The 15,154-nt window shown below is 36.6% G+C and overlaps 1 protein-coding gene across 1 annotated transcript in view; it reads right to left on the bottom strand.

The window, feature by feature from the left end:
* Positions 1 to 430: 430 nt before the first annotated feature.
* LOC103596673 (dystrophin-like) overlaps positions 431 to 15,154 on the bottom strand; it is a gene marked incomplete at its 5' end in the record, with an annotated part of 285,255 nt that continues 270,531 nt past the window's right edge. The window contains one exon of the mRNA XM_008580348.1: positions 431 to 607. Within this exon, the coding sequence (XP_008578570.1) occupies positions 431 to 607 (177 nt within the window). The remainder of the gene's footprint in view (positions 608 to 15,154) is intronic.

Genomic DNA, 15,154 nt, shown 5'->3' with positions numbered 1-15,154 from the left:
CACCCCTCTGAAACAGAAACAATAAATAAAAATCAACTTTTTTGTTGATAGGTTATGTTTTAAATATATTAATCTAAGTGTCAAACTGCTGTAAATATATAGCACAGGGTTTGACTAAAGACATGCATTTTATATTGTACAATTGTTTACACCACTTCAATTAAATGATCAAACCTGCCTTGACATTACCTGAAATTTTAGAGGATGATATAATGCTCCAAAATAATGCTAATTTCAGTATAGAATAATTTCTAAAATTCAGCTCATTGGTCTGAAGCATCATTATTTGTTCTTACTACACTTACTTTCTCCAACAATAGTGACACTTCTCCTTCTACTTTGCTCTGTCTTTTTTCCATGAAGTGCACTGAAATAAATTCTAGTGTTCCCTGAAAACAGGTATAATCATTCGGTAAAAAGAAAGCATTACCTACCCTTGTCGGTCCTTGTACATTTTGTTAATTTTTTCCCATTGGAAATCCAGCTGTGAGAGAGCTTCCTGTAGCTTCACCCTTTCTATAGGTGTGGCGCTTTGCAATGCTGCTGTCTTCTTGTTGTGGATAATGTCAATCCAACCTGAGATTTGTTGCAGACTTTCTTTTATGTTCTGTAATATTTAAATTTTAAGACATGTAAAAAATGAGTAAGCTGTCTATGGAAAGAAGAAGAAGAAAAAAAAAAAAAGTATATAAAACCCAGAAGTAAACAGTCTGGCAATTCGTAATTATTGACTTTTTAAGGTTACTAGACCTGAAGCCCAATGACACGCCCATATTCAATGGGTAATTCATAGTCCTCAGTAATATAGTTGTTCACTCCCTGAATATTAAAACTGCCTTCATTTGGCTTCTGTAACCTGAACTCTTACGGGTTTTTCTTATACTGTTGTGTACACTGCTTCTCAGTCTCCTTTGCTGGATGCTTCCCCTCTTACTGATCTCAGTACTGCAGTGCTCTGGCTCAGTGTTTGCATTTCTTTACTTTTCTGTCTGTACTCCCTATCATTTGTTCCCATAACTTTAAATACCTTTTATAAGACAATGACGCCCAAACTTAAATCTCCAGGCCAGACCTCTCCTCTGAACTCTAGACTAATAAGTCCATGTGCTTTTTCTACACTTGGATGTCTCATGAGCATCTCAAACATAATATGGCCCAAACAAAGTTCTGAACTGAATCCCCTAATCTTCCTCCTGTAGTTTCCCCTATTTCAGTTAATGCATATTAGTAATTACTCATGTTGACAACCTTGGGGTCATCCTTGACTTTTTCAATCTTCATTGTTCACACTATTGGACAATCCTATTGGCTTTACTTTCAGAACATATCCAGAATTTTACCACTTCTCACTGCCTCTCTTGCTATAACTCTGATATAAGCTATCATTGTTTCTCACCCGGATTATTGCAATAGCTATGTAATTAGTCCTCTTACATCCAGTCTTGCTCCTCTCTCAGTCAATTCTCCACGCGACACGCTAAGAGATTATTTTAAGACATAAATTGGATTATATTACTCTTCTGCTCAAAACCCTCCAATAGCTCCTCATTAAACTCATATTTGCTATGGCTTATGGAGCTCTATATAACTTGGTCGTCTGGTACCTACCATTTTAACCTTATCTCTTAGTCTCCCCCTAGTTCACAACACTTCAGCCTCATTAGCCTCTTTGCATTCTTTGAGTATTCCAAGCATACTCTTGCTTCACGATTTCTGTACTTGCTGTTCTCTCTGCCAAAAATATTTTACTTCACTGACATTTGCATGGCTAGTTCTCTCACTTCTTTCTCATCTTGGAGGAGCCTTCTCTACCACTCTATTTTAAATAGCAGTCCCAACCATTTTAATTCCCTGTATTCTTCTTCTTTTTTTCATGGCACATATGAATAACATTAAATTATGTATCAAGGGATCTCTATACACCACTAGACAAAATTCTATGAGTATAGGGATGCTATCTGTCTCTCTCTCTCTGCTGGGTTTCCAGAGCTCAAACCTGTAATTGGCACATGGTAAGTGCCCAATGGTTTTTTGCTGAGTAAATGAATGTATCCCACAAATTAACTCCATTTTAAAATCTGTATTTAAGGGGAAACAACACAAAACATAGATTTATTATATAAAAGAAAATTCTTTAAAAATATTGATTCCCCAAGGAATTTGCTAAAAAATACATGTTTGGCTCATCTTGCTAGTATGAATTTTTGCTCATCTGAATTGTTATTGACAAGTCAATTGAGCAAGTATTTATTGAGCTCTTTTGATGTGCAAGGAGTAACACAGGGAAAGCAAAGTTGTGTGAAGCACAGTTTTGTTTGTTTTTAAGAAGTTTTAAACGGATTTTCGCTGTAGTAGTAAGGGAGGGTGTGGTTTGCAGAATTGAAGAAAAAAACAATGAACGTATAGAAACCCCAGCTAAATGAGAAGAAAGAATATGATGAGTGGTCTAAGTAGTACAAAATAATTTCTAGAAGTTTAGAGAAGGAATGGATCATATATCATATTTGTTCACGGGCTCAGAAAAAGGCTCATGAAGAGGTGAAATTTGGGGTAGGCATAGCTTTGTAAAGGACGTAGGAAGGACATTATTGCTAGCAGATAACACATGCACAAAGACAGGTAAGATGAATGGTCATATTGGCTGACATTTTGGAAATGTAAAGGCTTAGAAAAAGATAGGCCAGGAAAAATATGCTGGAAATGCTTCATAATGTGCTTTGAATCTCAAACTGAAACTTCCGCATGTAACTCAGTAGCCAATAGGGAACCATGATTTTTTAAAAAACTTCATTATGGAAAATTTCAAATGTATACAAAAGTAGAAAAATAATACACCCCCCCCCCAATAAACCTATTATCCACTGCCAATTGTTATGACTCTCTGGACAACCTTTTTTCATCTGTACCCCCACCTACTCACCTCTTCAACTAGATTACTATGAAACAAATTGATTTTTTATCCATAAATACTTCAGCTTGTGTTTCTAAAATCTAAGAACTTTTTTCATAGAATGTACACATAATACTATTATCACACCTACCAAATTAACACAAATCTATTAATCAAATATCTAGTTGGTGTTCATATTTGTACTGAATTGGGAAAGAAGTTTAAGAAGGAGACTTGGCAGAATTCAGTGACTGTATTGAGTGAAGAAAAGGAAAGACTTGAATAACTCCCAGGTGTCTGTTCTGGCCATTCGGCTGAATAGTGGTATCAGAGAATAAAAGGATTTTAGATGGATGAGAAGGTTCCGTGGGTGCATGCTTGTATATGAGTGTGTAAGTGAGTTCAGTTTTGTACATGGTCATACTAAGAAGCCTTTGGAGTATCAGGCTGTAGTTGTCCAGTAGGTGCTTGGCATCAGATTTTGAGAAGAGGAATGAGATGACGACTATTGTTGGGCCATACATACAAGCATTTTCACATTTCTGCATGGTCTAGGCTTTCTGAGCAAAGAGTTCCAGCAACAGGGTTAAAAGGTGATTGAATGGCAGACATGCCTTGGAGTTTAGAGTAGTGCATTGCACCAGAGAGGTTTTAAAACTTATATCTCCCAGAGCCCTTTGCTTACATTTCAACTTACATTTCAAAGATAATAGACCTAGATCTTTCCCTTTCCCTGGACAGGATTTGTTTATATTACAGAGCGAAGTCTCTGTGTGTCTATCTGTCTGTTTCTCTCTCTGTCTCTCTCTGACAGACATGTTAGCTGCTTTATATATGCTCTGAAATTCACAATTTTGGGTTTGCTCTCCTGTACTGCAACCCCTGCACTCACAAATAAACAACTGGCCCTAAGATGCTCTTGAGTAATTAACGATGTATTCTCTGATGCAGAGATCTTATGGCTCCTGCTTGGAAAAATAAATATAAATAGAGAAATAAGTATTAAGAAGTGCAATATTCTTGTCTCCTTTAGGCAAAATTGGGGAGGATTTTAATTATGTATGAATTGGAGACTAGGCTAAATAAGGAGAGACTATTGCTGAGATGAATTCCCAGCTTCTTAGAAGATAGGCTCTGGAGAGAACTCCACAAGTCTTAGTGCTCAGCAGTAGAGAGGTTACAAATAGATCTTAGAGGGTTTTCTGTCTCATTCTAAGATTTCACGTCTATGGAGCATGAGGACTTGCCTTAGGCAAGAACTAAGCTGTAGAAGCAGGTGAGGATATAGATAATGTCAGCTGTAAAAGTTAAAAAGAACTATGTTCCCAGGTCTTGCATACAAGCTCAGAGAATTACTGTTCTAATAATAATTGGACGACATGCTTATTCAACTCAGAGTTCATTAAACTGCAGGGTTCATTGAAATAATCAAATAGCACACCTTTGAAATGTCAAATGCTTTTTAGTTGAGTGTTAGATAAACATGAAGTTTGATTATCTATAATAAGAAAACAAAGCCTTAATATTTTCAGGTGTATAATGCACAACATAGTTTGTTAATCAGTGTACTCTACATAAGAAGATTTAAGGGTAAGATAAGGGGTACAGGTGATGTGAATGAATTTCAGAGAGAGAGAGGTTTTTATAAAATTCCAAGGTATTCTTTTTAAGTCCATGTACATCTTGTGATAGGAAGCCTTCATTATATTTTTGTTCAGTCACTTAGTTTAATTATGTGGTAAAAGTACTTATCTGACAGGTCAGTTATTACCACATAAGAGAAAGGAGGACATGCCAATACAGAATATATTGAAGAGCCAAGTATGAATTTCAAAACCAAGGGAAGAAACAATATCAGAAAGGAGGGAAGGAGCTACCAATGAGCCAAATGCAGCTAGGGTCAGAAGTGAAAAGTCAACTTTGGCCATTTAGGAGGTCATGGGTGATATTATCAAGAGCAATTTCAGCATGTTGGAAGTGGAAAATATAAATGTGGGTAGAGCAGACTGTCTTTCACTACAAAGCAGAAAATAGCTTCATACTACATTGCAATTTGCTGTATTTGACATCAGACACTCATTTACTGAAGAAAAGTTTACTACTGACAAAAATAAAACTAAAAATATAACAAAAGCATTAAAAAATGGAATAGATTTGGTATCTGTTGTCAACTCCCTAAAAGTCACTGGACTTTGCCTCTAATACTTTCTTTTTTATTTTTCTTATTGAAACATAAATGATTACACATATTTGTGGGGTACAAAGTTGACTATCAATACTTGTGTACAATATGTGATGATCAAATCAAAATAATTTGCATATTCATCATTATCCAGTATGGCTTTGATGTAGTGTGTGTGTGTGTAAGCATATATGAGGGTACTTCAAAAAGCTCATAAGAAAACAGAATTAAGAGATAATACGAATATTGTCATAAACTTTTGAAGTATATAAATACACACACACACACACACACACATATGTTCTCTCTGAGAATTTGAGCTTGTAAAACTTCCTAATTTTAACCTGAGTCTCTGGAGAGCTCCCAATTCTCTGGAAAGTAGTAGAATTGCTCAGAATCAAGTTATGAACTGTTTTAGCAATGCTGGGAAGCATGTTGCAAATTCAGGAAAACTTTCTATCTTAAATGAGAAAAGCAAAAAGCAAAATCTGGGGCAAGGGATGTCATGCTCTCTGGGTATCTAGATAACAATAGCTCCTTGGTGCATTCTCAGAGAATGCTGTAAAAATTGGCTTTAGTCCAGGAAATCCTTTTTAAAGTCCCTGTACACACCCTTGTACCTGAAGCATTGCACACAGAAAAATGGTGTATGCACCAAAGAAAATTTTATAGCACTTTCCATAGTTTCAAGTCAGAGATGAGATCTCTTATAACTTCCTACTATTTTAGTTTTTCTAGAAATAAGTGATCTTTATAGTTTCTGACCCTCTAAAAATGAAACTGTAGTCCCTGCAGTTGCTATGGTGATAGAAAAATCCTTAGATCACTATAGAATATAGCATTCCATTTCTCTCCCTGTATAGTTTCTTATCTTTTCTGAAAATCTGATGTCAATATGATAAAGTACCCACTTTTTAATCAACTCCCTTCTTAATTTTGACATGCCCCTATAAATTGTCCTCACTCTCCCATTGTACTTCTGTAAGATGTTTATTTTTTAGCCACTTTTTCTGAAAAAGAAAATTTTAAATATATACAATAAAAAATGAAATTCCAATTTACAATAAGCATTTGCATTTGAATTTATATAGTTTAAGTCCTTAGTATTTAAAAATAGCATCGTTGCAACTCTAGTTCACACTATCAAATAAGGTCAATAAGACCCTGATTTTTTTACACTGTGAGTAGAGAAAAATTAGGTAAGGAAGTAACGGTTACAAATGGAAGATGAATCCAGATAAGTAAAGTAAGGAAAAACAGAAATCTGTGAGCCATACTACCTCACTTCATATTTCTATTTGAAAAGATTGTTGTTTAAATAAGAATTCATCGATAACACATAGTAATGTAAGCTTTAACTATGAGATATAACGGTAAAGATTTTCAGACGTGAGTATTCCCTTTAAGAAGAGAATCAGTTTTTTTTTTTTTTTCCTTTTTGTCTTTTTTTTACTGACCGGTAACGGGATCGCAACCCTTGGTGTTGCACCCGCACTGCGCTCAGCCAGTGAGCGGGAACCGGTCTCCACATGGGATCTGAACCCTCAGCGGGAGCACCGCCGTGCTCCCAAGTGGCACACTCTCCAGTGCGCCACCGGGCTGGCCCGAGAATCAGTTTTTAAAGGAGATAAGTACACACATAATTTGAACCTAACAGTACTTTGTTTATTCAACTATTGTAGAGTATGTGTCATCAATAGGCTAAAAAGAGAAACCAGAGACTATAGACAGTTTATCTAGGAAACAAAACAAGGAATCTATTTGCAAACTAATTAGGTTAAGATAAAGGTCTCAAGTAACAATTTAACTATGTTCTGTTCTCTGTCATATGGGGTAGATTTCTACTGTTTTGTTTTTCTTCCATTTAAGGTAAAGCGACAACTACTCCCTTGCTATCAGAGTGTTTCCTTACAGAGCCTGACTTTACCCACCTAAATGGTAAACCTATTTCTTTTTTTTTTTTTTTCCTTTTTGTCTTTTTTACTGACCGGTAACGGGATCACAACCCTCGGTGTCGCGCCTGTACCGGGGACCGGAAACGGGATCGCAACCCTCGGTGTTGCGCCCGCACCGCGCTCAGCCAGTGAGCGGGAACCAGTCTCCACATGGGATCCGAACCCTCGGCGGGAGCGCCGCCACGCTCCCAAGCGGTGCACTCTCCAGTGCGCCACCGGGCCGGCCCAATGGTAAACCTATTTCTATGAATGTAAAAGTAGCACTGTAGAAACTGAACAGAGCTAGAGTAGGGGATAGTGATATTTGATAAATTGAACTTATTGATAATCATTTCTGATGAAAGAAAACTTAAAAATAACTCAGTAAAGTTTTAATATCTTTTTTTTCCAGTAAGTTCCTTGTTTCCCAAATACTATGAAATGCATCAGTATGATTTCTGATATTTAAAATAGCTTCATTTCTGCTGTCCCTTCTCTGTAGTCATGAAAATAAATGGGCATTTTATAGATACAAAACATAAAATTAAATTCAACACTTGCTTAAATTTCAGCATCCAATTACTAAATGACAATGTCTATAATTTACAAGTATCTTTACTCCTGTATTTTAAACCAAGAAATAAGCTGAAATATACATTCACAAGTTTACAACTCTTACCAAGTTAAAATTTTAAGTTATATGTCAGTTGTGGGATGCATATACAAATATTAATCTATTAATTTGTCTTCTATTTTAAAGTTTTTCCTTGGTAATAAAATATTTACTTCAAAAGTTGTCAGTGTTCTCTTAGTCAAAAAGTTTAAATAAAAAATATTGAAATGATAAAATTTTGGATAAATGGAAAGATAAACTGAAATATAGGATAATAGAAAATTGATTGTTGTTTTAGTGTACTTTCGCCTAAAAGTGACTTCTATATCTCAATGATATTTTAGTTTGAAGTACATTGAACTTTATTTTTTAAAAAGAAATAATAAAATTGCTTTCTAGTGATTCCTCAGGTTTCATTTCTCTGAATGACCCATGTCAGCAGATGGCTGGAAGGACCTAAAATTCACTTTTTCTTTTACCATATTTTCTTCTTGAAGTAAATTTTTATTTATTGGTTCACTAATAGCTTCTTCATTGTGTCTTTTCCCTCCTTTGCAGATTCATTACTGTTAAGCATGGCCTTCATCACAGAGCCCTCACCTTCCTAGTCTTACCTAGTAAGGTTATCTTCTAGGTTTCTCTCTACTTCTCTGACAGCTACATCTCTCTCTACATTGATTAACTGAACAAATACTTGTTGAAAACCTGCCGTATGCCAGGCCCATTTTTTATGTCCTGATGACATAGTAGTGACCCAGAAAGACAATGTCTTGCTCTTTTGAATCTCACCTTCTATAGGGGTGGGGGGAGAGAAAGTAAACAAACAAGATAAATGAGCAAACTATGTAGTCAATTAGTGGTAAATTCTAAGGATCAATATTAAGGCAGGAAAAAATATATGAAAGATACAAGTGAGGGTTATAATTTTAGGTAGGGAGGTCAGCGAAGACCTTACAAAGAAGGTGATTTTTAAGGAAAGACCCTCAGGAAATGAAGGAGTGAACCATATGAAAGAAAATCATGAAAAATCATTCCAGGCAAGCAAAGAAAGGGCAAGAGCCCTTGATGTGGGAATGTGTCACCGGGGGCTGGGGGGAACATTCAGGGGAGGTCAAGGAACATGAAGTGGGTGTTTATGGCTGGGGTATATGAGCCAGAGACGTTTTGAGCAGAAGGATGTTATGATCTGACTTTTCATTTAAATGGACCTCTCTGGCCTTTGTGTTGAGAACAGATTATATGTGGGACAAAGGAAAGAGGGAGACCTGTTAACGGACTACTGCAATTATCCATGCTGAACATGATAGCGGTTTGTATCAGAGTGGTGGCATGGTCGAATTCTGGATACATTAAAAAAATATTTATTTATTTGGTGGCCAATTGCACATGTGTTGGTAGAGAGAGGAATCAAGGATAACACTAAGAATTTCGGCATGAACAACTTGATGAATGGAGCTGCCATTAACTATAATGTGGAAAATTGCAGAGGTATAAGGTTAGGATTCAAGGCTTAGTAAATGTTCAATTTGAAGATGTTAAGTTTAAGATGTTTATTAGACTTTCATGTGGATATAGCAAATAGAAGAATATATATGTCAGAGTTCAGGAGAGAAGTCTCGACTACAGATATAAATTTGGGAGTTATTGGGCTAATTTGTTTTTCTTCTTTCACACTTGCTCATAAAATATGGGCATTTTCCTATGATCTTTTCCGAGCTCTCTTTTCCTGTAACCCCACCTTCATGGACAATCTTAGGCACTCCATGACTTAAATATCACCTTGACACAAAGGAATCTTATTTAGTGTAGATGGAAACAGGAATAAGCAAGATGTCAAGATGGTAGCATATATTGCTGATGAGGCCCATCAGGTGGAGGGAGTTGACCATTTGATGGTTGACTCTGCTCTTGTGATACAATGTAGCACTTGTACTAACATTTTTTCCTCTAACTTTGAGACCATTTTCTGCATCAAGAAGCTGTATAGTTTATTGGTTAAGAGCAGAGACTACGGGGCCGGCCCGGTGGCACACTGCTACAGTGCGCTGCTTGGGAAGTGCGGCAGTGCTCCCGCCGAGGGTTCGGATCCCACATACAGACTGGCCGCTCACTGGCTGAGCGAGGTGCGGGAGCAACACCGAGGGTTGCGATCCCGTTGCCGGTCATGAAAAAAGACAAAAAGGAAAAAAAAAAAAAGAGCAGAGACTACAGCTAGAACACCCAGGGTGGTACGCCAACAATACTACTTACAAACTATCTCACCTGAGCAAGTTACTTAACTTCTCTGGACTTCAGTTTGTGTATCTGAATATGCCTTCCTTATAGGGTTTTTGTGATGACTATATGAGTTACTACAAGTAAAACATTTATAACATGGCCTGGTGCATAAATAATGTGCTGACTATTAGTATTGTCCTGATTTTTTTTTTCCCCTTTTTGTCTTTTTTTGTGACCGGTAACGGGATTGCAACCCTCAGTGTCGCGCCCGTACTGCGACCGGCAATGGGATCACAACCCTTGGTGTCACGCCTGCACCGCACTCAACCAGTGAGCAGACCAGTCTCTATATGGGATCCGAACCCTCGGCGGGAGGGCCACCGCACTCCCAAGCACCGCACTCTACCGAGTGCGCCGAGTGCGCCACCGGGCCGGCCCAGTATTGTCCTGATTTTGATTATATGTAAAACTCAACCTAAGGTTCCTCCTCTGTAAAATTCTAGCCAATTTCTGCTTTATATATTGCTTTTTCCTCCTCATGAATTCAGTTACACTCATGCCTTATACTATATATTTTTGCTTAGATAATGTCCTTCCAGCCTTCATTACTTTCTAACGTGTTTGTATAACTGACATGTGTATTCAATACTGTTACAAATTACTAGAGTGCAGGGATCATGTCTTACGCTTCTCTCCTATCTTTTAGAGTGTTAAGCTTGAACTTGGGCCTTAATAAATATTTGTTGATTTAAAGTAGAAAGTTGAGTTTGACCTGCTTATGAAAATCCAATTTGAATGGAATCATTGAGTCTCTAAGATCTTCAGCCATGGTAGATAAACACTCAGACCTGGGCAGATGTTGTGAACTATTCAGCTATCTCCTTGTTTATTCTATTTTACTGTTACTGGTTATTTAGCTGTTAGAGTAAATAGTAGAATAACAGTCCATCTGCATTTCCTGGCTGAGTTTCTTTATAGTTTTCTCACAGTACCTCAGATACCTAACAATGAACAAAATCCTTTATTTAGAATTATGGCTGCCCTTGTCTCCCAGATGCTACAGAACATCAACAAGAACAAAAAGAAAAAGAAAGCCTATACATCAGTACTCCAAGTGTTTCTCAAATACAACAATTTAGCCGGTCGGCACCAACCAAACAGAAAACAATTTCACAAGTCATTTTTTGATAGGTACCTTTTATGTTCAGTTGTGCACATTGTCTAAATTATTTTACAGAAAATCCTGATAGAAAAAATGGCATTTACACATGGCAAAAGATAGTTGTGTAAAAAAGAAAGTGCTTTTCTCTTAGTTAAAAATTAGACATATGGCATTCTCTTTCCAAATTTTTTAGAACCAGGATATGCTTTTAAATCTTGTGTAACTGAGCAGAGGAGAAGGCAGGTTTTATGGAGAAAAATTCTAAAGCAATACAGCAATTCAAGAAGACCTCAAACACTGATTACTGCTGGGGAACAGGACTGAGAAATGAGGGCAGGATGCTTTTCTTTATTCCTTTCACTTTATACTTTTTATCCCATTTAAATATGTAACCATGAGCATCTTATCATTTTGATGAAGAACTGAAATCGAGTATGAGTGATCAAGCAACTTCATAGATAACTACTATACAAAATAAAGTGAATAAATTTTGCACAAGTTAATACAAATGACAGTAGACTATTTTGGAAAATAGGAAACATATTTGGTAATATTATGTCCTATTAGAAATTACTAATGCACTTGATGTTGGGGAAACATGCATTTTATCTGGGGGATAAAAAAGCAAAATGGTGCTCGCTTCAGCAGCCCATATACTAAAATTGGAATGATACAGAGAATATTAGAATGGCCTTAGTGCAAGGATGACATGCAAATTCGTGAAGTGTTCCATATTTTTAGCCAGCCCAGCAGTGACCACCAAGCCAATAGGAAGTGCCCCAGGCTCTCCTGAGCCAGGGTGGTGGGGGGCCTTGGGCATCAGCAACACCTCCTCAACACCTGTAGTCAGCCCAGCAGTGACCTCCAAGCTGCTGCAGGAAGTGCCCCAGGCTCTTCTGATCTGGGGTGTTGGGGGGCTGTGGGATTTGGCCATGCCCCCCACAACACATGCAACCAGCTCAGTGATGACCACCAAGCCGCAGCAAGAAGGGCTCCATTTTCCCAAGCTGGGATGGTGGAGGGTGAGGGCTTTTGCCACACCCCCATGATATCTGCACCCAGCCCATCAATGACTAAGCCACCACTGGAAGCCACCTGGTCTCTCCTGTGGGAAGGAGAGGGGTGCTACAGGCCTCAATCCTGCCCCTCCTCCTTCCTCTTTCTTCCATCCCATTTCCTTCCCCTTTCCTCTCTCTCCCTCCCTCCCAACTGCTCTGCAACAACATCCTAAAATGTAAAATTACAATTTCTTTAAAAAGAAATAAAAAGAAAAGTAAAACGACTGTTTCATACAATTGTTCTGAACCTAAATGCAGAAATCTAAAACAACAACAACAAAAGAAGGAACAAAAAATGTAACATGAGAACAGGACTCTAATACTCTACTCAATTTCTTTACCTATTTGGAATCTCCATAGATTTCCCTAATGATAAGAATGTCATTTAATCTTTTGCCTAACGGTTGGCAAATTAAATTTGGGAATTGGTAATAATTGGTGCCCATTAACCATCCGTGATTTGTAACACAAAGTTCTTGATTTTGGGGGGGGTTTAATGATATGCATTAAAATTCAGAAATAAGCAGACTTTAGTAAAAGTCATTGTATTAGATGGAACTATATGAAATTGCCAATATTTGAACATTTTGACTGGCATGAGGGCAATTCATAATGTCCGATTAAATATCATTACAGTATTAACATGCTTATGATTACAAATCTAAGCAAGAAAAACAAATACAAGCAAGCTTTGTAAAATGGTAAATAAATAAATAAACAATGAAAGCAAATAACAAGACTCTAAAGAAAAAAGGAAAAAAAAAAAAAAACTACCGATTAAACTTTTCATACTCATAGCTTCAATATTTTTATATAGTTTAAGTTGTGATCCTGAACTCAGAATTAGAACAAAGGGTTTTTAGTTACTTAAGCAGAATTGGAAAAAATGAATTTAACATATTTCCCCTCAGGCTTATGGCCAACTGATATTGGACAAAGGCAACAAAAATCTACATCGGGGAAAAGACTGCCTCTTCAACAAGTGGTGTTGGAAAAACTGGATATCCATATGTAGAAGAACGAAACTAGATATGCCTCTCTCACTATACACTCAAATCAACTCAAAATGGATTAAAGACTTCAGTATAAGACCTGAAACTGTAAAATTACTAAGGGAAAATATAGGTGAAACACTCCAGCAACTAGGTCTGCGCACAAACTTTATGAACAGGAGCCCGAAAGAACAAGCAGCAAAAGAAAAATAAACAAATGAGACTTTATCAAACTAAAAAGCTTCTGCACAACAAAGGAAACAATCAACAGAGTGAAATGACAACCTACAGAGTAGGAGAAAATTTTTGCTAACTATGCATCTGAAAAGGGATTAATATCCATAATATACAAAGAACTCAAACAATTATATAGCAAAAACCAAAATAACCCATTAAAAAATGGGCAAAAGAGCTGAATAGACATTTTTCAAAGGAAGACATACTAATGGCCAACAGGTACATGAAAAAAAAGCTCAACATTACTAGTCATCAGGGAAATGCAAATTAAAACTACATTGAGATATCACCTCACCCCAGGTAGACTGTCTATAATCAAAAAGACAGTGAATAACAAATGCTGGTGAAGGTGTGGAGAGAAAGGAACACTCCTACACTGTTGGTGGGACTGTAAATTAGTACAATCACTATGGAAAACAGTATGGAGGTTTCTCAAACAACTACACATAGATCTTACATATGATCCAGCAATTCCACTTCTGGATATATACCCAGAGGAATGGAAATCATCACGTTGATGGGATTCCTGCACTCCTGTGTTCATCACAGCTCTGTTTACAATAGCCAAGATATGGAAAAAAAGCCTAAATGTCCATCGATGGATGATTGGATAAAGAAACTGAGGTATATATACACCATGGAATAATACTCTACCATAAAAAAGAATGAAATGCTCCCATTTGCAACAACATGGATGAGCCTAGAGAAACTTATGTTGAGTGAAGCAAGCAAAACACAGAGGGATAAATACCAAAGGTACTCACTCATATGTGTGAGCTAAGAGAGAAAGAAGGAAGGAAAGAAAGACCACAGTATTGCACTGGAGTTGCAGAGGGAGAGAATATTCCTTGGGCTACAAAATGGACTGGGAGGGAAGGGGGGAGAGAGAGTTTGGGGATAATTGGGTGGGGGACACGGGGAACAAATGCAATTTGTGGTAATGGGTATACAGACAGTATGAATCTGGCCCCCACATCATCGGCACGAGGGGTGACAATCAGCTATGTATCTCATGAATATTCATAACCAATAAAAATCATATTTCATTAAAAAAAATAAAACCCCAAACAAAACATAATAACTACAAAAAAATGAACTGGAAAACAACATCCTCTTCTTGGTAAAAATCATGGTATATGGAAAGTTGGAATGATTTAGAGTTTGCATTTCTGTACCTCAAGAGAAATATTTTTAAAAAGTGAGTTATTCATTTGGCACTTAAAATAAATAGAATAATGGAAAAAGTTACCCCTGAATAAGTAAGACCTGTCCTTGGAAATACAGTAAAGGAATATGATTAAAGTGTATAAGATTCTCTAACAGAAGTTTTAGTTAAAAGTAAACATTTTTTAGCCTACATTGATTCTCCTTTGTTACTTTAAATTTTATTTTATTTTTTTTTTACTTTAGGCTATTTTCCAAATCTGGAAATTACTTTATGTATATTTTATGTGATTGTTAACATTTTAAAGTTGTTTTTACAAATAATATGTAATTCTATAAGGTTTAACACAGCATAAAGATAATTTGTTTTCAAGATTCTTTACATGGAAATATATTTTCCAATTTTTTTATGATTTTGGGTATTTGATGAAGCAATATGGATTTTAAAAATCTTAAGATTTATATAATTATACATTTTAACAAGAATTTTTAAACATAATCCCGGATAGTTTCACTCCATCTTTACAATAGTACTGCTGAGTGGGCTGGGACAGGTACAATCATTGATCTAATTTCAATATGAACCAAACAGGCTTAGAAATTTTATGTGACTTGAACAAGGGCACAAGTATTAAGAATCAGATTTGGTGTCTAAATCAACTTTTTAGGTTCAAATCCAGTGCTTTACCAAACTCTATAGCCTGC

Source organism: Galeopterus variegatus, unplaced genomic scaffold (assembly GCF_000696425.1).
Source record: "Galeopterus variegatus unplaced genomic scaffold, G_variegatus-3.0.2 Scaffold2070, whole genome shotgun sequence".
Lineage (NCBI taxonomy): Eukaryota > Metazoa > Chordata > Mammalia > Dermoptera > Cynocephalidae > Galeopterus > Galeopterus variegatus.
The sequence above is the reverse complement of the archived record's forward strand: the minus strand, read 5'-3'. Positions and strand labels throughout refer to the sequence as shown.